This window comes from Neofelis nebulosa, chromosome 9 (assembly GCF_028018385.1).
Source record: "Neofelis nebulosa isolate mNeoNeb1 chromosome 9, mNeoNeb1.pri, whole genome shotgun sequence".
NCBI classification, from domain to species: Eukaryota; Metazoa; Chordata; class Mammalia; order Carnivora; family Felidae; genus Neofelis; species Neofelis nebulosa.
Genome location: NC_080790.1, coordinates 40,324,534 through 40,347,869, shown reverse-complemented (window position 1 = coordinate 40,347,869; position 23,336 = coordinate 40,324,534). Strand labels below are relative to the sequence as shown.

At 55.6% G+C, this 23,336-nt stretch overlaps 1 protein-coding gene across 1 annotated transcript in view; it reads left to right on the top strand.

The window, feature by feature from the left end:
• Positions 1 to 293: 293 nt before the first annotated feature.
• ATOH8 (atonal bHLH transcription factor 8) overlaps positions 294 to 23,336 on the top strand; it is a 36,227-nt gene continuing 13,184 nt past the window's right edge. Inside the window, exons 1-2 of the mRNA XM_058683456.1 lie at positions 294 to 1,466; positions 10,330 to 10,521. Of these exons, the coding sequence (XP_058539439.1) occupies positions 705 to 1,466; positions 10,330 to 10,521 (954 nt within the window). The 5' untranslated portion in view covers positions 294 to 704. The remainder of the gene's footprint in view (positions 1,467 to 10,329; positions 10,522 to 23,336) is intronic.

Sequence of the window (23,336 nt, the reverse complement as noted above, 5' to 3'; positions counted from 1 at the left end):
CCCAGAGGTCAGCTAGCTCGGGTAGAGAAGGCCCAGCTCAGATTTGGGGAAGGGCCCAAGGGCCCAGAAGCCACGTGCTCCGGGCAGTTCTGCTGGGAGCGGACCGTCCTCTGGGGAAAGAGAAGCGCCCGGGACTTGAGGAGGGGGCGGGGAGGGGGAGCCTGAGGAGGCAGGTTCTGGACAGAAGGGATGGGGGTGGGGGGAGGTAGAGAGGACGCGGACAAAGGAGGCGGCCGGCAGCCCAGCTGTTTTGAAAAATGCTTCCTGTTTCTTTAAAGGCGCTCGTGGCTCGGGCGGCCGGGGCTGGGGAGGCGGCGGCGGCGGGAGCTGCCTCCTCTCCGGGCGGCGGCGCTGACTGATCTCGCGAACTGGGCTTCTGTGTAAACTGAGGCTAAACAAACACAGATGGAGCGCAGCGGGCGTTCTCCAGAAATGCTGGCAAGGCGGCAGCGACTTCAGATGACACTCTGAGCGCTCCGGGAACGGACAGCCCGGCGGCTTCGCGGAGCCGGCGGCGCAGCTGCCCCGGGCGAGGGGGAGAGAGGGAGGGAGGAGGGCGGGCGCGAGAAGGGGGAGAGCCCGAGACTCCCAGGCGCTGAGCGCGGCGGCGGCCCGGGCAGAGCCGGCGCGCAGCGTGCAGAGCGAGCGCGGCGGGCGCGCGGCCCGGGCAGCCCCACGCCCCTGCCTCTCGCGCTGCCCGCGCCATGAAGCACATCCCGGTTCTCGAGGACGGGCCGTGGAAGACCGTGTGCGTGAAGGAGCTGAACGGCCTCAAGAAGCTCAAGCGGAAAGGCAAGGAGCCGGCGCGGCGCGCGAACGGCTATAAAACTTTCCGATTGGACTTGGAAGCGCCCGAGCACGGCGCCACCGCCACCAACGGGCTGCGCGACAGGACCCAGAGGCTGCAGCCGGTCGCGGCCCCGGTGCCAGCCCCGGCGGCGCCGGCGGTTCCCTCAGGTGGGGGTGCGGACCCAGCCGGGGAGCGCCGGAGCGCCCGAGCGCCGGAGGTCTCGGACGCGCGGAAACGCGGCTTCGCCTTGGGCGCAGTGGGGCCGGGACTCCCCACGCCGCCGCCGCCGCCGCCGCCGCCGGTTCCAGCGTCCCAGGGCCAAGTACCTGGGGGTCCCGAGGCGCAGCTTTTCCGGGAACCCGGCCTGCGTCCCCGCATCTTGCTGTGCGCACCGCCTGCACGCCCCACGCCGTCGGCGCCCCCTGCGCCCCCGGAGTCTTCAGGGCGCCCGGCGCCCCCCAAGCGCCCCGGGGAAAGTTCTTACTCGTCAATTTCACACGTAATTTACAATAACCACCCGGATTCCTCCGCGTCGCCTAGGAAACGGCCGGGCGAAGCGACCACCGCCGCTTCGGAGATCAAAGCCCTGCAGCAGACCCGGAGGCTCCTAGCGAACGCCAGGGAGCGGACGCGGGTGCACACGATCAGCGCAGCCTTCGAGGCGCTCAGGAAGCAGGTACCAGCTCCCAGCCGCACACCCTCACTGCGCCCGAGGGATGGTTGCGGGAGTGGGTGGGTGAGTGGCGGGGGGATTTTCGGGCGGATGAAGGTGTGTGTGAGGCGCATATTGTTCCCGCCCGGTCGGCCCCAGGGCCCAGACACATTTGAGCCCTTCTAGGTCAGTAACCTTTGTCACAGCGTTGGTACGGATCTTCGCTTGCAAAGTGAGGGCAAAGGTTCGAGATCTCTGGCTAGGCACGCCCCGGTTCTTCCCCCAGCCCCCCAGGGTGACCCTGTCTGCGCGTCTGACTTCAGCCCTCATAGTTCACTTTTATGGCAGCGAGTTATTTGTCTCCCCGGGTCCCTTGGGCGCGGTGGGGAGTGGAGAGAGGGAATGTGGGAATCTGTCTCCAGCGAGGAAGAGTGGGGAAGACCCTTTCCCTTCGGGCATTTAGTGTGGTCTGGGTCTTGGAAGGCCTAGATGCTGCGGAGGGGTGGACCTAGTTTTGCTAGCTCCTCTTCAGCCCCTACGTCCCAAAAGAGATACCCCTACACTCTGGCTGCTTGGGGTTCTGCACCCTTTTCCCTGGTATCCTTAAGGATCTGGGTTACAAGCCTGCGTCCCCTCCCCAGGGGGCAGCCTCAGGAATTGGCTGGTGAGAGCCTTCCTAGGGGACGCCCTCCGTTGCTCCCTTTCACCCCACGGTGAAGCAGGTAGGTCTACTGAGGGGACCGGATGGTTAGGGGATCTTCAGAGCCTAGTTCTGAGGCGGGTCAGGGGCTTCTCAGTTTGGTGCTGGTGGGCACTGCCCTTACCAGCGTCCTCTGGGGGGATGAGTGACGAAGAACATTTGCTAGAGAATTACCCTTAGAGGGAGGGGCAGTTTTGCAATTACACTTTAAACAAGACTGGGACTGCCCTGGGGTTCTAGACTTCTCATTTTCTTAGAAAGAAGGGAGATCTTAGAAGAGGGTAGTAAGTGCCCCCTGCCCCCAGCCCCACAGGGCATGGGGATGGATTAGGGATGGATGGGACTGGTTTAGATGTTCAGGTTTTTTGCTTACTCTATAGCTGATTTCTTGTGTGACTCCAAGAAAGTAACTCAGCCTCTCTCTTTAGCCAACAACAAAGCGTCTTAGAAAACATGATCTTCTTCCTGGATCCCACTCTCTTCTTCCTCCTGCGGGCGGAGTAGACAGGGACATGTGTCCATCCATTGGAAGGGAATTGAGCTCCTGGGAGAAAAGAGGCTCTACAACTTGAGCCAAAGTGTCTTGCTTGGGCTTGGGTAAGATGCTTGGTCAGTGAGGTGGCCAGCCACACGGGTTGGGACCCTGGGCAGTGGGCCCAGTGGAACATTCAGGCTTATTCTTGGACAGCAGCTCTGTGTCTGAATGCCTGGGGAGGGTGGCAGCCTGTAGAGTGTCCTACAACCCACCCCAAGGATGGAAGGATGACAGAACGGCAGAAAGATGCCTGTCCACTTGCTCCCCTTGCAACTGGGGAAACCTCCCAGACTGGGGAGGCCACGTGCCTAGAGCATCACAGCCGGTGAGTAGCAGGGCAGGGCTGTCATCTAGGTCCCTTTGGCTGCCAGTTCAAGGCCCCTTTTGCCTCGTTCATTTCTGAGAAAGTATTCACGGTCTCTGTGTACTCAACTACATCTCATTCACCCAATGGCTTTAACTTCTTTCAATAATATTCCATCTTGTTTGATCTTAACATCCCGGCAGGGTGAATTAGCCCATTCAATGGAATGGAAAACTGAGGCCTGGAGAAGGAAGGAAGGAGACTTGTCCAAGATCACCTAGTGGGTAAAGGCAGATGACAGCAGTTTCTGGAACGACTGCCTGGCCAAATGCTTTCCACCATGTCATCTTTGTACCAGTGTCATGTTTATTAACAATCAGAAGCTGGTTAACACGTGGCTGAGTCAGAGATGAGACTATTTAAGTCCTGGTCCCTTCTTGCTTCTACCCTTCTGGTGGAGAAGTTCTACATAAAAAGGACAGATTCCGGGACATACCTATGGCTATGTCATGATCATTACACGTGCCTAAGAGCACACACAAATACACGGTCACAGAGGTGCCTGCTCCTGTTCGTTCTCTCCTTGCTCAGACCGTTCTGTCCCTTCCCCAGAATGCTGCTGGGCCATAGGGGGCATCTGCCTATTGTCTGGGAGGAAAGGAAATATGGCAAGCGCACTCGTGGTCTCAGAGCCAGGGGCTGAGGCCACACCCACCATGGCATACATCAGATGGAGAAAGTCCTGTGTCCCGAAGGAGCTCCTTCCTCCTCAGTGCCCCACCTGTAAAAGGTGCACACATCCACATCCCAATCCAGATACTCCAGTCCACACAAGCTGTCGCTCTGGTTTGACTGTTTGAAATGGGCCCTTGGCAAAGGAGGGAAAGGAAGGAGGATGGTTTTGCCTGAAAGGAGGGCTTGGCCATCATAGCACCGAGATCAGTTCTGGGACTGTGGCTCTATAATCTGGGGTCTTGTTTCCCTGAGCAGCTTCCTGGTATGGCTAAAAGAGCACTGGATGAGGAGTTCAGAGGCCTCCTCTGGGTTTGAATCATGCCTCTGCTGCATGCTTTCTGTGGGATCATGGAAAGTCACTTCCCCTCCCTGGGCTTTAGTCGCTAGAGCTGGAAAATGGTGATAAGGCTCCCCCCAACACCTCCCTGTAGCTTCTTTGCAAAGAGCAAATGAAGAAAGGAATGGGGCTGTAGGAGGAATGAACAATCCTTGAGCATTTATAGTGTCCTCAGTGCCAAGCAAAGCCTTGAGAAATAAGTGGAAATAAATATTCTATAATCATTTTATTTTATTTAAAATTTTTAATGTTTATTCATTTTTGAGAGAGAGAGAGAGAGAGAGAGAGAGACTGAGACAGAGCAGGCTCCAGGCTCTGAGCTGTCAACATAGAGCCTGATGCGGGGCTCAAACTCACGAACCACAGGATCATGACCTGAGACGAAGTCAGACACTTAACCCACTGAGCCACCTAGATACCCCTATAATCATTTTAATAACAATGATAGAAGCTACCATTTATCAGATGTTTGCTTTGGGTAGAGCACCAGGCTAAGCATATTATGTGTGTTAGCTCGTTTAATGAAATAGGTATATTATCCTCTCCCCTTTTCACAGATAGTGAAACTGAGGTTCAGAGAGCTTATGTGAGTTGGCCAAGGTGGCAGCCTTTTGCCACCATGTGGGGCCTTGCGGGTTTTGTACTGCACATCTCCTTGGCGAACAGTCTTTAGATTTGTGTGTGTCGGTGCCTTCTTGGCACGGTGTAGGCACAGCCTGTGTAGCTGTGTTCCACTGTCACTGTAGGGCCGGGATTCAGATCAGAGTCAGTGAGTCACTCCAGTGCCCAGGCTTTTAAGAGCTCTGCTTCTCAGGCTTTTGAATGCCCCGGAGCTGTCCACCCTCAGCACCAGGAAGCCTCCTGTTTGGTCCAACGCACTCTGCTCTTAACCAGAAGGGGAAGTGGGGGCAGCTGCTTGGCCAAGGAAGTGCAGGTGGGGAGAGGCCCTCTGGTCTTGGTGGGGGGGTGTGCAGGGCAGATGGTCAGGCCACAGCACATGCCACCAGCCCAGCTGCGTAGGGCCCTCCCTGCCGCCTCATGTGAAGGCCATGTGTGCACAGCTGGGCCTGGCCCGTGTGCAGGGCTGCTCGGGGCCAGGTGGGAGGGGGTCAGAAGGAAAGCCTGGCCTTGCTGGGTGAGTGAGGGGAGAGGCCTGAGTTCTGGCCTCAGCCTCCTGGCAGAACACTGGGACATCTGGTGTGAGTGCAGATTTCCTCTCTCCCCTCAAAAGCCCCACAGCCTTGATGGAGGAACGGTAACCGGACAGGGCCAAGGCCTGGGGTGGTGGTGAGGAGCCCTCAGGGCCTGCTGAGGTACCTCTTCATGAGCGGGGGGCCAAGCAAGTTGGGCCTGGGGCCCCTACCCTGCTGTCTCCCAGGGGATCCTCACCGAGTGAACTCAGGGTGGACCATGAGGGGGCATTGGGATGGTGCCCCCAGCCCTATACCTCCCTTAGCCCCTACCCCATAGGATGCCGGGGGCTGTGACCCCACAGCAGCCAGTGCGTACCTCCTCAGGGAATGGGGGGGCAGGCCAGCTTTGGGGACTCCATCCACATGGTTGAGGGGTGACAGAGGGCTTTACTCTGCCCCCTCATGACCACAGTCACCAGAGTGGCTGTTTATTGAGCCTCATTGCACTGGGTGAAGTGCCTTACCTGAGCCTGTCGCACATCTCTGCTGTCACCTTCCCATTTTACAGATGAGAACACTTACAGAGAGGTTAAGCACGTGACCAGGACTTGTACCCCGGTTTGTCTTGCCCTGGGGTCATGGCTCTTAACTACTAAGAGCCAGGTTCTCAGGGTCCAGCCTCATGGCTGTGTGGAAAGGGGATTTTCGAGAACCTATTTCGGTAGAACTTGACAAGGACTTCGCACGGCCCTGCACCAAGTGGCTTCACCCCAGGCAGCCAGCACCCACTGAGCGATTAGAGAATAGTTTCAAATGCAGTCAGGGGCTCAGCTGTGTGCCATGACATGGTGATATTGGAGCTCGGTGGGTCAGGGAGTCCCGATGGGCTACCAGGAGGGCATCCTGGGCTGGGTCTGAAGAGGGGGAGGGCTTTGAGGACTTTCCCGCATGGGCTGGTAGGTTCTGGACTTTGTTTCTCTGTAGCAACTTCCTATATTTGCCTGCTGGGCTCCCACTGTGAGGTAGTGGGTATTCTGATGATCATTTTGTTGGTGAGGAAACGGAGGTCCTTTACGGTTATGGAACTACCTAAGGTCACATTGGATGGCCAGGAATAGAGCCAGGTCCTCAGGCTCCCAGGCCAGTGCCCTTCCCACCGTCTCCTGCTTTCCAGAGCCAGGAGAGAGTCTGGCTTGGGGTAGGTGGGATGGAATGTTTGCGGGGTCATAGGGGACCTTGTGAAAATCCCCACCCTGGTCCTCTGAAGCTTGAAAATCTTGATGGGGTGAGCACGGGGCAGGTTCCTTACTTTGCTGGAAGTTGGGCAATCTGTCAGGAATTGAAGCCAAGTGACCTTGCTGTCTCCTGTGCCCTGTGTCCTCTGACCAGGGTCGCAGACAGCTGCTGAGGGGTTCCCCTGCAGGTGGTGGGGTCGCTGGTAATGCACAAAGGCTAAGGTCCCATGGGATTATCAGTCCAGAACTCTCCATCCCCAGCTCAGAAGGGCAGGCTGCCGGTGCCCTGACCTTTGGCTATAAAGGCTCATCCAAATCCTCAAGCAGTTGCTTCCAGCTCATTGGAAGGAGCCCAGCTGAGGCATCAAATGCTTCTCTGTAAAGTGGAAGTGATCATTTCTACCTCACTTTTTAAACATAAATATAGGCATTGTATTAAAACTATAGATAAATAAAGTTTAAAGATAAATATAGGCACTGTATCAAAAATACCCTTAGTAGATCACAGTAAACAGCAAGAGGTGGCCCAGTCCCCACAATCATGTGGAGTCCCCAGGCATTGTCATCCCCACTCTCTGGGTGAGGGAACTGAGGCTCAGAGAGGTGAAGGCACTTGTCCAGAGTCACACTACTGATAAGTGTCTGTGATTCAGACCAGCTCTTTCCACCCTACCTCCACCTTCCAGAACTAGGACCTGCTGCTAGACTCTTACTTTGTAGGAGCCAGGCCAGGCCAGGGTGCTTCTGAACAGGGCTCTGGGGCTTAAAAATTCCAGGAGGGTCTGGAATTAACCAGTGGGCTGAGGAACACCTCCCTCCAGGGGAGGGGAGGAGGAGGAGGAGTGAGCTGTCCAAAAGGTGCCCTTGGTGTCCCATATATAGCCACCTGTGGTGGAGGGATCCTGGGGAGCTCAGTGGCCATGTACCTTCCTTGGGTACTAGATAGATAAGCTCCTGGCTTAGCTTAAGCTCTTAGCTGAGTGAACTGTGGTCCAATACGTCACTTTTCTGTTTCTTCATGTGCAGATGGGATAACCATCTTTATTTGGGGGAGGGTTTTAAAGGGGGGACAAACGACCTGTGAATTGCTCCCATAGTACCAGATATACAACTAGAGCTTGATGGATAGTTTCCTTGTCAGATGTGGATTTTGAAAGAAGCAATGGGACAGAGTGACAAAACTGGCCCCAAGCCTGGCACAGGAGCCCCTAGGTTGGCCTTGACCTCATCTGTTGCTCTGTAATCCTGCAGTGACCCTGGATCCCCACATGCGGCTCCTTCCTGAGATCCCTACTCCCCACTGGCAGGAAAGCCCCTCTGTTCAGGGGCCAAGAGCTCAGTGAGCTGGGTAACTCCCAGCGTGGCTCCTGGGTGAAAACAGCAGCAGGGACCTGTGTCACAGAGCTGCGCTCAGTGCCCGAGGGCCTCTGCCAGATAGGCACTCCCTCCTGGGGTGCAGAGGAGCCAGAGGTGCTGGGCTGGCTTTTGAGATCCCCCCTCCCTGCCTCCCAGGATCCTTTCTGTCCCACAGACCTTGTTTATTTGTTCAGGCTGATAAAGCAGGATTCTCTGGACTCTGGCTGGGAACAGGCAAAGTGCATTGTTCTGCTGGCCTTTCTTGGCTTTTCTTGGATGGGTTTGGAGCCGCAGCCAGGGCTGGGCATGGGAGGTGGGAAGGGGGAGCGCACAGGAGTTGGCATGCTGTCTGTCACCAAGCGGGTCCTCCTTCAGTTTCCCAGCTTGGTGAGGGGCAACTCCTTGGCTGCTGGAGGATTTCAAAAGGAGACAGCAAACCTTGCCTCTGACGTGGGTGCCCTTTCAGGACCCCAAGTAGTGGGGGAGCAGGGCGATGAGCCGGCATTGTGTCCTGGCTTCTGGCCTCTTGCTCCTCACCTGCTCTGGGGCCCCTCTTTGGAGACGTTCTGCAGTAATAACTCACCGACTTGTATCAGGCCTTACTCTGTGGAATGTACCCATCATCTCACTTAACCCTACCGTGCTGCAAGGGCAGTCTCGGGAGCATCTGAAGAGGAAACCCAGGCTTGGAAAGGTGATGTCACTCACCCTGGTGAGAGCTAGAGTCAGGAGTTGAACCCAGATGACCAAAAGGTACGTGTACTTCAGCTCTACCCTCAATAGCTAATCTTCATCCTCCGAGAGAGGGAAGGGTTTTGAACCCATTTCTAAACATTCTGGAGACACCTGGGGAACATGGAGGTAGGTCAGTCATTTATTTATTCATTCATTCCCTCATTCAACAAATGCCCTTGAGGGCCTGTTTATGGCCAAGGCCTGTGCTAGGTCCTGCAGACATGGGCCTTCCTCCAATGGCTCACAGGAAGACGGGCCATTAAATTAGTTGCGATGATTGTGAATTAAGGACAGTTGGGGGGCCCCTAGAGCACTGTTAAGGGCAGGTGCCCCCTCCTGCACTCTGCCCCTTGCCCCCTGGTTTAGGGTTAGGTGGGGAAGGTCAGAGAGAGCTCCTGGGCAAGGTGAGGTTTCAAGTGAGATCAAAATAGATGATGCATTTAGAGTCCCCATCTGAGTGACTGTCTTCTTCATGCTTTCTCCATCTCTGCACCAGTGACAGTTTGGGCCAGGCAATTCTGTGTGGTGGGGGCCTTTTAGGCCCCTGTGCACTGCAGGCTGTTTAGCAGCAACCCTGGCCTCTCCCCAGTGGGAGCCAGTTGCACCTCCCCTCCATTGCTCCCCAAGATGGACAGTTAGGCATGTCTTGCAGACATTGTGAACAGTCCCCCGAGGGACGGAATCATCCCCTGTTGAGAACCATTGGCCCAGAACAGTGCCTGGCAGATGGGGGATACTCACCAAATACTTGCTGAATGGATGTGCTGGGGTGACCCAGTCTATGGCATGGGGTTGATCAGTACCAGCGGCGGTGGTAGGGATGGATGCTGGGTATAGATCCTGGAGAGCCAGAGGGCAGAGGAGACCAGAGCCCTGGTTGCTGGGTCAGCATGTTTCAGCCATTTAGGTGAACGGTGTGCATCAGAGGGGCAGTCGGCTGTACCGGTTAGCACCGGTCACATGGGCCTTGTAGTATCGCCTGCACGTCACCGCGCAGAACTCAGCTGTGGTCTGTGTTGCCTTTTGCTCACACAGGACAATGTTAAAAAGGTAGAGGCTCCATTGCTTCATGCCGCACACACCCGTGTGCAATTAGTTAGTGTGTACTTGGCGATGAGTCACTGACAAGCATGTCTGGTTGGGGCTGTATTTATTGTGTACCTGTTGTATGCCCAGCAGCACTTAGGGTCCAGAGGGCATCAAGAAAAAGAGAAAAGAAAAAGAAAACCATGCATATGTGTGCCCTCCCAGCTAAGCACTTGCGTTTGACCCAGGACCCTGGGTACCTAATTCCATTATGACATTGTAACGTAACTCTTGAGCGTGAGTTCTCCGAAGCCAGGAATCAAGTTATTGTTCAGAGTTGGACCCCCAAGCACCCAGCAAAACAAGTGTCACTGCGTGAGTGAATGAATGGAACGTGGGAGCTGACAAATGTGTCCGTTCTCTCTGAGAGACTCCTTAGGGAGGGTGGGGGACAGAGCTCTGTCACAGTGGGAACTCACATGCTTCATTCCTATTGCCTCGTGGGCATGAGCTGAGCCTCAGTTTCTTCCACTACAAAGTGGGAATGTGGATGCTTCCCGGAGTTTGTGAGTGGATGAGTTGAGATGTATGCGTGGAAAACAGCAGGTGCTTCAAAAATAAACTCTGCGTTAGGGGATTAGACAGGCCACCTCTGTTGCCCAGCCGTCCCCTCTCAGGCGGTGGGATGTCACTGTGAGGGGCCCCACGCCAGCCTGGCCGGGGTGCCCTGCTGGGCCTTGCTCAGCACAGAGACCCCCGGCAGCCCCTCCTGATGCCTTCTCAACCCACAGGTGCCGTGTTACTCATATGGGCAGAAGCTGTCCAAACTGGCCATCCTGAGGATTGCCTGTAACTACATCCTGTCCCTGGCACGGCTGGCTGACCTTGACTACAGTGCCGACCACAGCAACCTCAGCTTCTCCGAGTGTGTGCAGCGCTGCACCCGCACCCTGCAGGCCGAGGGACGTGCCAAGAAGCGTAAGGTATGTGCCAGCCACTCGGCCAGCAGCCTCTGGAGGGGGACGGGAGAGGTGGGAAGAGAAATCGGGGCACCCCACACTCACCGAGGCTTCTAAGGGGGCCAGCGAGATCAGCCTCTTAGAGGTTTGCTGGGGGTTGCTCCGCCTTCAGAGCTTCTCATGCCCCTGGGATTATGGGGGTGACTCTCTACTGGTCATGGGCCTGGTGGGTACCTTGGACAGTCACCCTGGGCCTCTGGGCCTGGGTTCGCTCACTTACTGCGGAAGATGGTGTATCTGAAGCTCTTTCTGGTTTTATGTATTCTGGTGCTGGTTTGCTCATGCGGCCCCTAATAAATTTATATTAGAATGAGATCCTCTGAGCAGGGTGACAGCCCAGGAGAGCCCTTTGGCACGTTTTGGGAGTGTGACTTGGCCTGTGGATTACCTGAGGCCGTATATTAAGGCGGGTGATATTTGTAATTCATTTATTCATTGTGGAGAGATTTGCCGACCCCACCCACGTACAAAGCGTGCTGGGCAGGGGCTATAAAAGTGACAGACATGTGGCCCCAGGCCCCATGAAGCTCACAGCATGGTCAGAGTGACCCTTCTGCCAGTAGATATGGATGGTACAGGGTGGCAAGGTGGTCTCGGAGGTCTCTGCTGAGGGCAGTGGAAGGCCAGACAGAGGAGGGACAGGTTACCTCTCCTGCCCAACGTGGTTTGAAAGGGCATCTTAGTGTAAGTGGTATTTGATCTGGGACCAGAAGGATAACCAAGAGTTTGCCAGGAAGATGAAACATGGAAGAGCATCCGAGACCAAGGGAACAGCCTGTACAGAGCTTGATGTGTTTAGAGAAATATGTGCAGGAGGAAAGGTGGTGGGCACAGCTGTGGTCCCTGAGTGGCCTGTGCTTCCAGCCTTTCCATTTGGGGGTCAGTGCCAGGCAGTGCTGGGCAAAGCTGTGGCAACCCTCTGGATGCTTGTTCCTGGGAGGCTAGGGGAAGAGACACAGAGGGTGGGACCCAGCCTGTGTCCATGAGGAGGGTGGAGGCTGTGAGAGACGCCTGGCTCCCCTGGGCATCCAGGGATGGGGAAGGTGGGGGAACCCGGTGGCTGGCATCCTCCCTCCTTCCTGCTGCCTCCTTCTTCCTTCCTGACCTGCCTCTCCCTCTTGTCCCTGACATTCCTCCTCCAGCCCCCCTTTCCATCAGGCTCCTCTCTGGGTTCTCCCAGCGGCCTCTGGGCCCTGAGCCAGGGAGGCCCCCCCTAGACTCTCCTGCCTCCACCAAGGAGGGCCAGGCACGTCCTCACCGCCAGTCACTGCTGCAGTAATTGTACGTTGCATTCCTGGGAGTGATTTAACATGGACCAATTAGATGAAATCCTCATCAAGTGGGTGAGAGAGGAAGCGCCACTGGCTGCTGGCAGGGCGGCTTTCCTCTGGAAAGTGACACGGGTAAATTAAGGGCGTGATTGATGGCTCCATGCAGGGCTCTGTGACAAAGGAGGTTTGTAAACTCTGGGTGAACTTCCCGTGGCATTCGGGCGGTCCCGAGGTGTGGATGGGCAGGGTGGTCAGGCGCCATTTGCTCCAAATCCACCCCTCATCCCCTCACCTGCCCCCCAAAGTCCCCCCATGCAGCAAGACAGTGCTGAGGCCCCCTCTCTTCCCTGTTCCTTGATTGGAGCAGACCACCTCCTGGGCTGGGGAGGACAGCAGGGGAATGGGGTCAAGATGCCCAGCAGAGATGAGGTTTTGGCTTCCCCTAAAATCACTTCAAACCTAAGACACCTGAGAGGCCATCTGGTCCAACTTCCCATTGTCCAGATTGGGAGACTGAGGTGGCAGACTGCAGTTCAGAGCAACAAAGAACCCTGAGTTCACAGTCACCTAACAGCTGTGTCTGTGTCATCTTGGACCCATTTCTTAACCTCTTCGAGCCTCAGTTCTCTCACTGATAAATGGGCACAGTGGGAGCATCATCAGTGATTTCTCAGGCCCTTTCCAGCCTGTGTGTCCACACAGAGGTCTTGCCTCACCTCAGAAGGGCATGGGGCTGCTTGCAACCCACATCCCATCCTACTAACTGTCCCCGGGCTGCTATCTCCCAAGGGCTATGCCTACCCAGTCAGCTCTGCTGAGAGGACTTAGACTGATAGAGTCCTGGAGTTGCCGGGACATCTGAGGATTTCTCCAGCCCCAGCATTCTGCCCTGGCAGGTAGGGGTTTCACGGCACCACCCCATTTCTGTGACCTGTGCTTCCCTGCCTCGCTGTCACCAGGCAGGTGAGGTGAGTTCTGAGATGTCCTTCCTCAGGGATGGTCTCTAGTGACCTGCCCAGTGGCCCTGAGTGGCTGGGGCAGGCCACCTTTTTGTTAACCAGAACGAAGGAGACCGGTATCCCTGGAAATTCACTTGATCATTCGCTCATTCATTCATTCATTCATTCACTCAATGTTCATTGAGCATGTGCGGTGAGTTCCATCCACACTGAGACTTGACCCTCCATAGTCCCTGTACACAGAGTATATGGATTTGGGGCTCAGATCAAGCCTCTGTACCCCTCCCCTGTGGCCACTGAGGATTTGGGGATGGGGGTGAGCCAAGCTTAAATCCTAATGAGAGAGATAAAAAGTAAAGAAGGGAATAAACTAGAAAACACGTGCCAATGTAAGTGGCTCAAAGGAAGTCCTCTGTAAACAGCTGCTATGATGGCAGTGACCCTCACCGGTATGACTGATAGCATCTTTAGCCAGCTGTCCCACTTGATGGCTCCCTCACACAGTTCATGTGTCCCCAAGAGGCCGGGCGACCCTTTCTCAGGACGCCTCCTTGAGAGATTGTACACCGTGTCATCTGAGATCCCTTGTAGAGCTAATGAGCTGCCTTGCCCACCCGCCAGACCTGTGTTAAGAATGGGATTGAATCTGAATTCAGTGCTCCCCACCCCAAGTCCCAGGTGCATCCTTTTGCCTCACCTCAGCCCTTCCCTACCAGGGGTGGGAGATCAGTGTCCCTTGACCGGTGGGTCTTCTGTCTCTGGTCCTCATGGGACACAACTCTGAGGTTTCAGAGCCTCGTTTGGAAGCCCCTGTTGTGCGGTGAGGCCTGTGTCAGCCGGTGAGGCCGCCCAGCCCAGAGATGGTGGGGAGGAGTGGATGGGCCCTGGAGAACGCAGTTCTGACTCTGGCTGTAGCTGGAGATAATGCACGTTAAGCACCTGGCTTTGGGCCATGTTTCTGCAGCTCCTGTTTTTAAAGCAGCAACTCCTGGGAGCTTTGGAGGAGGAGGGGGAGGGGGAGGTGGTGGAGGAGGAGGAGGAGGAGGAGGAAGAAGAGCAGCAAGACTGTTTCACACCTGGGCCGGGTGGGCCTTGCCAGACCTGCAGAATAGGAAAGGACCAATTTCCCACAATCGAGGACGCCCCTTACCAGCGCCTTTAACCTACTGAGTAATAATAATAATAGTAATAACGACAGCTACTAACACTGAAGGCATAGTTTAAACGGTAGTGCTAAATGGCCAGTAAGTCCGTGCCCTCAAGTTGCTTGCAGGCTGTTTGGGGATGGGGAGAGAGAAAACGTCATGATGCACCGAGTTAAGGGCTGTCCCAGAAGCCTGGGCAGCGGTTAGGGACCCCCAGGGCTGTGCCAGATGGAGGGAGGCTGGCTCTGCAAGACTGGAGGTTGCTCCTAACGCGTTGGGTGATCTGGGCCGGAGGAAGCCCCGAAGCTGATGCAGCGCCATCACACTCATGTCTTCCCTCTTTTCCTGCTGCTTTTTAGGCAGGGGAGGCTTTTCTTGGTGATGGCAGGTCCCAGGGTGACCTGCTCCTTTTCGGAAGAACATCTTGTGTGCAGACTTCTGTAGCTTTGGTGCTGGGGACAAGCGGAGGTGGTACGTCGGTTTTGGGTTGGGGGTCCATGGGAGCCAAGGGTGTTTCGAGGGGCCCTTTACTGACTGGCTGAGCCCAGAGCCTTATGTGGACTGTACCCAAGCCCCAGAGCATGTGGCCCAGTCTTAGGAGCTCCTGCTCTGGCTGGACCCAACTGCTGGTGTGCCTGGCCTCCTGTGTCCCTAGAGTATCCGCCAAGGGGCACAGCCCTGGCTCTGTCCCCATTGCATGTACATAGTCATCTGCACTGGGGCCTCAGTGTCCACTTCTCTGAGGCGAGTTGTCACCAGAAGTGATTTCTGAGGCCCTTTCTGGTTGGGCTTTCTGAGCTGAGGTCACCTCAGCCCCTTTTTCTGTCTGAATGACTAAACGTGGTACTCTTACTTTCCCTGTGCCCTGCATGGGCATCTTACACAGACCTGAAAGTTTCTCACAGGGACTGCTGGGTCTCCAGTGCATTGTGTCCCGGGAACACCGGTAATACCTGATGTTCTTAGAGCCTGGACTACGTGTCGGGCATGGTGCTTAGATCTTGTGATGTATCGACTCGTGATTCTTTCTGCCAAGCCTACGAGGGAGGTACTGATGCTGTCCCATTACACAGATAATGAAGCTGAGGTCCAGAGACCTAAGGAACTTGACCAAGGTCCCTTAGCCAGTCAGAGAGGGGTGCAGGGGCCCTACCCTTCCCTGTTCTGCCTCCCACATGGAAGTGGGTGTGTGAGAGGAGGTTCTATTTCCAAATCCTACCGGCCAAGTGACTGAGTTAAATACCATTTGCCTTCAAAGCCCATAGAGTCCATCTATGCTGGGAAAAAAGGGGGGTGGGTGGGAAACCACCATCAAATTCCCTTCTAGTCATAAAAATGGATGCAATTTATTTTTTCTGGCATTCCAATTACATAGACGTTTGTCGCCAGCTGTTTGCTCTAACAGAGTGTTCTCTCAGCTGCCGTTTCTCCTCTCACATTTGACATCATTCGTCCACAAGTCTGGCAGGGACTGGGTTGGAGGGATCATTGGCTGGGGAGCCTCACAGGTGAGCTCAGAGCCAGCTTTCCCCGGAAGGAAGGCAGAAGTCGGCCCTCCGATGTTCCCCGGGTGGTCCCAGGGTGGGGTAGAGGCTGGTGCTGCTTTACTCTCTGCTTTCACGCACTCGTCACCCGCCTCCTGTCCCCTTTTCCAAATTGCTCTGCTCCTGACATGCACCCTTCTCCCCAGCATGCTGTCCACGAGTGAAAACTTGGAATCTTGGGCACAGCGAGAAAGAACCAACCACTCATGGTCAGAAGGTCACAGAGACATGGGAAGACCCCGCTGAGGCTCTAACGGATCACCCTTGGGAATGTAGAGACCCTTCCGAGAACCCCCCTCCCATCCTCCTGCCAGCTGCTCTTTGAGCCAGGGTGTCCCTCTGGAAATCTCTGCAGAAGCTCAATGACCCTTGGTCCAAGACACTGGAGAAAGGGTGTCTTTGTAGGTTGGGGGAGGGGTAGGTTGAACCCTACAGTTCTCTTCAGTTCTCTCTGGTGCTGTTGTGTACCTTTAAGACATATGAAAGCAGAACAGGGAGACCTTCAGGAAGACTGTGAAGTAGGCCAAGAACAGAGTTTTGTAGGGGAGAGTCCTGACATGGGCAAGACCTAGCTGTGTGGCCTTAGGTGTGTCACTTAACCTCTCTGATCCCCCATTCCCTCATCTATAAAGTGAGAGCCCACATGCCTTCCTTGCCACCTTGCTGGAAGGATTCAACAGGTTGCCATATGAGAAGGGGCTGGCATTTTCTCCGGGAGTGCCAGAAAGGAAATCTCTGGAATTTATAGCAGTAAGGTAACAACTTCATATGGAACCCCAGGAAGGACTATCTCTGGAAGGGGCAGTGCCTGGGGTGGACGAAAGACTGACCAACCAAAAGGCAGATAAGAATGAATAGTTCTGAATGGGGGACCCCTCCCCTCTCCAGCACTTCAGCCCAAACCCCTGGTCTCACACCCATAAGGGGAACGTGCAGCAAACTCAGAAATCCCCTGGCTTTTCAAGTTCACGGACTCATACCAAAAAACATGCATAATGTTTGGTTGTGCACAAGTAATAGTGCTAATAAGCTGCCCCCTACGGTCATGCCGACCATGCAGTGAGTGCCCATTGTCTGCCAGGCACCTCACGTACGTTGTCTCTGCCTCACGTTACACTAACCGCACAAGTTAGGACCTCCTTCCCCATTGCACAGAGGGGAAACCGAGGCCACGAGGAGGGCACTTGCCCAAGGCCACATGGCTAGCAAGCGGTCGAGCCGTTTCCAGCCTGTGTCTCTTTGGTTCCAAACTCCATGCCCTTCAACTCTGGAGGCCTGCCGGGCCCCCAGGCTCACCCACTGCCCATTGGGGTGGCCTGCGCCCAGAGGGTCCCCAGCAAATGCCGGGTGCAGCGCCTTGCCCCGAGCAGCAGCTCTTATGTAAGCGGCCGGGCCGCAGCACGTGGAGGCTGCATTTAGCTGCAGGGAGCCAATAGCCCGCCGGTGGTGGCACTGGGGGTGGCGCGGGGTGGGGTAGGCTGGGGGTGTCATCAGCCCCGCGCACCCCCAGCGCTGCACCGCCAGCGAGGCTTGACACCGGGTTAAGTCGCCTGGCGGCCTCTGGCTGCAGCTGGGAGCACGCCTGGTTCCCATTCGGGGCGCTGTGGTTTTGATTAGCTGTTCTGCGAGGCGGGCCTGGTGGCGAGTCCATGGGAGCTTCGCTGGAACAGAGGGTCCCCCGCCCGGCCGCCGCGGCCCCCCCTCCTGGCAGCCCCAGACTCCAGATGTTCCGAGCGCTCGCTGGGAAGGCCTGCTGGCGCCACGGAGGGCAGAGGGCAGGGAAAGCACGCGAGCTGGAAGCCCAAGCACTCAGTCACCGCAGGCCTTGGCAGCCCGCCCAGCCCTCTGCTGGCACATTCCCCAGCTCTCCCCTGGCCATCTGTTCCCAAAAAACCCTTTCAGAGCCTCATCATCACTCAGGATACAACAGCGTGAGCAGCTGGTTTGGAGGCAGAAGGGAAAACCGTGCAAAAGGTCCTTTGTGAGAGAGGAAACTCACTTATGAATAACAGGGCTGGACGCCGTAAAAGTTGGCGGCTGGAATTCTTGTTTCTCAGGCGCCGCCGTTTTCTCTTGACTTTTTATCTCTGGTTTTTATTTTGTTTCCCCTCGTTTTCTTTTTATGTTGTTTCTTCCTCTTCTTACACCACTTATGACTTTTCTTCTTCCTCCAAGGTGCCTGAAGACCACCTAATTAGTTCTCCTGGATGCTGCCAGAATCCTTTCCTTCTCAAAACTGTTAGAGTTGGAGGGAGTTGGAAGTGACTGTTTTCATAAAACCTGGGCGGGGGGTGGGTGGGTGCAGGGTGGGTAGGGAAGGACAGACGGGAAAGAAGGTGCCTGGGAGGGCACGCTATGGGCAAGGCCCAGGCCATGAATGCTCAGGTCTTGGACGAGAGGCAGAAAGTCATAAACCCAGGCACAAAAGATGCCAGAGACGTCAGTGGGGCAGAGATAACGCAGAGACCCTCGTCGGCTCATCAGAGAGCAACGTGGAGATGCTTTGGGAGAACAGTGGCATTCATAAACACCCTTGTTCTTGGGCCCCTCAGCTGATTGCAGTATGACATGAAGCCTTTTTAAAGAACTGGCTGTCTCTGCCAGAAGCTTCTGGGAGATGTGTGCCTGGAATCTGGGCACCTCTTGGGAGCAGTCACCCTGTGGTCTGTCCGGAGGCCACGGGTACTGGGGCAGGGCCGGCAGCTGTGACACCAGCTTCCGGGAGGAAGCAAGATGGCAAGGCGTGGCCCGCCTTCCTCATACCCCTTGGAGCACTGATGTGGAGCTGAGACTCAGGCCCCAGGCTGCCAGGTGGAGGTGGGAAGAGGGATGCCTCCCAAGTGTCAGAGGGTGCTGATTTGATATGGGGGGGGAGGGGACACAGGTCAGGGCCAAGGGACTGGGGTCTCCCCTTTCCTTTCTCAATTCCCTGCACCCCTTTCCCACTGTCTGCCCCCACACAGCCCCAGGAGACCCAGAAGCTCCGGAACCCCTCACCGCAGCAGTGGGAAAAGTCTGTTGTCCCGTGGCTGTGGGTGGCTGGCTTCTTACAAGCCAAGGACTGTGGGTGTTGGAGGGCATCCATGTGTCTCATCTACACTGTACCCAGGCCCCTGCATTTCATTCCTTTGCCCTCCTTTTCTCTCTCCTCCCCTCCCAGTTTTAGTTGGAGAGAGGCAGCTCCAGAAGGACCAAATATTTATGTTTATCACAATTTCAGGGCCATTAATCTCACCGTCTGAAGGGCTCAGAGGGGGCTGAGATCTACCCTCCCTGCTTGGTGTCAGTGGGCAGGTGTCTGGGCCCCGGACTCTGAAGCCAGCCTCAGCTCTGCCCCGGGGCTGTGTGACTGGGTGGCCGTGTTCAAGTGTCCTGTCTGGAAGATGCCTAGCCTGCCTTCCAGATCTACTCAAGGGTTGATGCACAAAGTATGTGAAGCTGTTTCGTGAACTTCCTCCTCTCTCCCATGTCCTCTGCCTGAGAAATTGGTCTTTGTGGGGCCAAAGGTGCGGAGGGGCGGAGGGCTGGGCAAAGAGGAGTGACTGCTGGCCCCAGGCCCCTGGTTGTAATGTAGAGTCAGCCCAATGACCAGAAGTTGCTTTCCAGCCCTGAGGCTTCCCTGCTCCCTGCTCAGCCTTGAACACTGTACCCAGCACAGCAGAAGGCCCGGATCTGAGGGGTGGCTGCAGGCCCCCGTTCCTCGCCTGTCCTTGAACTGCTTCTCCCCTTTTATCTGCCCTAGCACACCAGAAAGCTGGTTCTAGGGGAAGATATCAATCCCTGCCTTCCTTGAGCTCCTACTAAAAATATTTCTGGAGGGAGAAGTAGGGAGCCATTCCTTCCTTCAAGACCTTCCTGCCCTCCACCCAGAATTCACAGCCACCTGGGACCTGGCCCAGCTGCCCAACTGCTCCGGCTCTGTGGGCCCCCACCTGAGCCCCTCCTAGCAGCTCAGCCAGAAGCCAGGTCTGACCACCTCACTCCCTGCTCGGGACCTTCAGGGGCTCCCCACAGGCCAAGAGTAGAGGCCATACCCCCTCGCAGGACACCTGACCCTCCCCCAAGTGACCTGGCTCCAGCCGGTCACTCCCTGTGTCCCAATTTACACTCTAGCAACAAGGAACTCCTCGCCCAAAGGGGCTATTTTTGGCCTCTGTGCTCATGTTGTTCCTTCTGCCTGGAATGCCCTTCTCCCCTGTCTGGCTGGCTAACTCCTGCTCATTCTGGAAGGCTCAGTTCCTCCTGGAAGACCTCCCTGACCCCTACCCCAGCCTCCTCCTCAGGGCCTCATAGCATGGCCACTCTACTTGCCTTTACCACAGTGGTGTGTATAGTCTAATTCAGGAGAGTGTCCTATGATCTACTGTGAAGTAACGATGTAAGATGTTCTGTTATGTGACGTGCTGGAGCCCATGTTATATTGTTACACTTTTAGCTGGTATGTTACAGGATATATTATGTGATACTATAACCCCCACACTACACTACCTTAAGGCATACAGTGTTTATTTAGTGCCTGCTTCTCCAGTCAGACTGGGTGCCCTTTCATTTTTGTATCCCAGTTTCTGGTGCATAGTAGGCCCCCAAATAATGACACATCATTCCTTCAACTAATATCCACACAGCTGGGGCTGAGTATTCCTAGGCTGAAGGCAGAGACTCGAGGGCAGAGACTCGAGGGAAGGATAAACTAGGGGCTTCAGGACACAACCAGGGAAATGCTCCTGTGTTCCCTCAGCCCCCTATTTGGGGAATTTGTGTCCTTGTTCCCTTGAATCAGTGAGGAAAACTTTGCATTTCAGATCACAGAGCCAGCACCTCAAGCAGCAGCTTAAACTAAGTAGGGGTTCCTGTTTCTCAGGAAAGCTGAAGGGAAGCAGCTGCTTCCTGGGCTCCCAAGGCTTCTTTCTGTCTTTGCCTCATGGCTACATAGTGGCTGCCACAGCACTGAGCACTTCATCCTCATGTTACATCCAAAGGCAGAACAGGGGCTTTGCTGGAGAGAGCCTTTCTCCTCATCAGTTCAGTCATCCTGCCCAGACATCCCCTACCTGTCCTAGAAGAAGGGGTGCTCCCCCTGAAAGTGAGAAAGACATCAGGATCTCTCAGTTGGGAGTGCAGCAGGCTCGTGACATGCAGCTACGTGACATCCCTGGAGCATTGGCCCTGATTTGTGACAGGGTGGTTTTCTTCTCAGTGGGGCTAACCGGTGTCCTAACCTTAACCACAGTGCCAGAACCCCGCCTCCATGAGCTTGCTCCCTCTTCGCCGTGGCTCTGCAAAGTGAGTGCCAATAGCTCCATTTTCAGTTGACGACACTAAGGTTAAAAGAACCTGGGTGACCAGGCTAGGCCACTAGTGACCATGTACCTATCTGTGCTGTGCTTTACACTTTGCAGAGCCCTCTCATGCCTGTTACTCACTTAATTCCTATAGCAACCTCTGGAGACGCACATTTCTCCCTTCCTTCCTTCCTTCCTTCCTTCCTTCCTTCCTTCCTTCCTTCCTTCCTTCCTTCCTTCCTTCCTTCCCTCCTTCCTTCCAAGAGAGTGGGGGAGGGACAGCGACAAGGAAACAGAGGATCTGCAGCGGGCTCTGCGCCCACAGCAGAGAGCATGATGTGGGGCTCAAACTCACCAACCCGTGAGATCATGATTTGAGCCAAAGTCGGATGCCTAACTGACCGAGCCACCCAGACCTCCCCGAGACACATATTTCTAACCATGGCAGCTAGATGGGGAGGCTGGGACCCAGAGGTGAAGTCACCCAGGTCACACAGCTGGGCAGGCCAGGTGGGGTAAGGCAGGCTCCTCAGCCCCATGACACAGGTGCTCCTGAATCTAGACCATCTCTGTCCTCTGCTGCTCCCAAGGTGGGTATGAGCTGCAGAGAGTGTCTGGCAGTGAAAGGCCCAGGACTGGGAGATGTCGGTCTGAGTCTCAGCCCAGCCACTCATGGGCTTTGTGACCTCAGGGTCTTGCCTTCTCTATGCTCTGCTCCTCCTAAAACACGGATGGAAATGGCCACAGGTGAGCCGGCTTCAAGGAAACAATGGCTGAGAAAGGGCTTTGTCAGCTGGAAATGCTGTGTGGTCAGAGAGGTTCCACGTCCATCAGGGCACTGGGCAGAGGGGCCCCAGTGTCCCCTCCCCACCCAGTGATTTAGAGAATGGATATCAGACTGGGCTGGCCACAGAGGACTTGATTGCATCGCCGCGCAGAGGACACCCCGTCCATCCTGCGTGCACACACGCGCACGGGTGTCCCGCTGGGTCGGTCTCTAGGCACTGTCTGTCAGGATCAGATGGGGGGCCTCCTACATGGTAGGTTGACTTCCCGTCCAGGTGGGTAGAGGTGTTGCTGAGAATCACCCCACCCAGTCCGTGGCAGTGGTGCTCTCCTGCCCCCCGCAGCCCCACCTGCACGCACACATGGGACATGGGTGGGCAGCCAGAGTGGTTACTGGCAAAGGTTGGCCCACTTTGGCCCACTCACCCCCTCAGCCTATCCACACAGTGATTCTTACTTGTTCAGTCTCTTGAGTTAACAGGAGCAGTAAAAGATGAAGAAAGCATGAGGGTCCTGCACATTTGTTTAAGAATAAATACTTTGGAATGTCCACTGTGCGTCAGACATTGTTCTGGGTGCCGGGTCACATTGGAGAACAAAACAAACAAAGGCCCCACCCCTTGGAGGGCAGGGCTAAATGACACAAGGGCCAAGCATAAAAGCTCATAGGGGAGCCCTGGAGGGGCCGTCTTCAGAGCCCACGGCCCTTAATCTGTGCATAGTTCTGACAAGCTGGACTCCCCGGTGTCTCAGATCAGAGCAGCTGAGCAGAAATAACCTATTGAAGTGGTAACCTGGAGCAGGTGCAGGGACAGCGCCCAGAGTCACGGCCAGCGGCCTGATGGTGTGGGAGGAAACAGAAAAACAAAGAGAGCAGTGCCAGAGGCTCAGAAGAGCCAAGAGGCTTGGAGCCATTTAGTGTCTGGGTAAAGGGCCCCCGAAGCCTCGAGGACCTGTGGAGTCTTCTCTGGCCTGATGTTTCTGGGCTTGACCTTGGGTTGTCAAGAGGAAGCTAAAGTACATCCAGTAACGTCGGGCTGAGAATGCAGGGAAGTGCATCAATTATTAGGAAAGGACCTGTCCAAGCTGTTTTGGCACAGAAAACATGAGGCTTCCTTTCTCTGGGGAAGTCTGCTTCTGTGCAAGAGCTGGTTCTAGGATGTCAGTGCAGGGAGGGCAGGGCTCCGTGTCTGTTTTGCTGTTTGCAGCATCCCCAGTGCCTCAAAGGGAGCCTGGCATGGTCTAAACGCTCCGTAGATGTTTGCCGAAAGAACGGACGAGTGGAAGCCATAGGAAAGGAGGGGTTTCCAGTTGTCCTCCCCAGGATCTAATAGGCAGCTCCTTTGTGCCCAGTACTGGGTGGGACCCTGGCAGTCTGAGGTGGAGACACAGTCCTGCCTTGAGGAGCTAACGGGCCAATGGAAGGGAGACACAGATGCACACACGTGTGCTCTGGCACGTGACCGCCTAGGGGCCGGGTGCTTCGCGGGGCCGCCACTGTGCTCTTGAGTCCTCCCTACAACCTCCTGCGGTAGATTACTATTATTACCATTTTATAGGTGAAGAAACTGAGGTACAGAGAGGTTAAGGAACGTGCCCAAGGTCACACAGCTGGTAGAATGAGGAAGTCAGGATTCAAACAGAGGCTGTGTGGTGCCACGGCTGGCACATTCAGCCATCGCGCCGTGTTGCCTGTCAGTAGGTGTGCGTGTGCACACGCATGTGGGTAAAATAATCGTTTCTCGTCCAGTCTCGGCCTTTCCCTTATGCGGCTGGGAGCTACTTTTGTGGT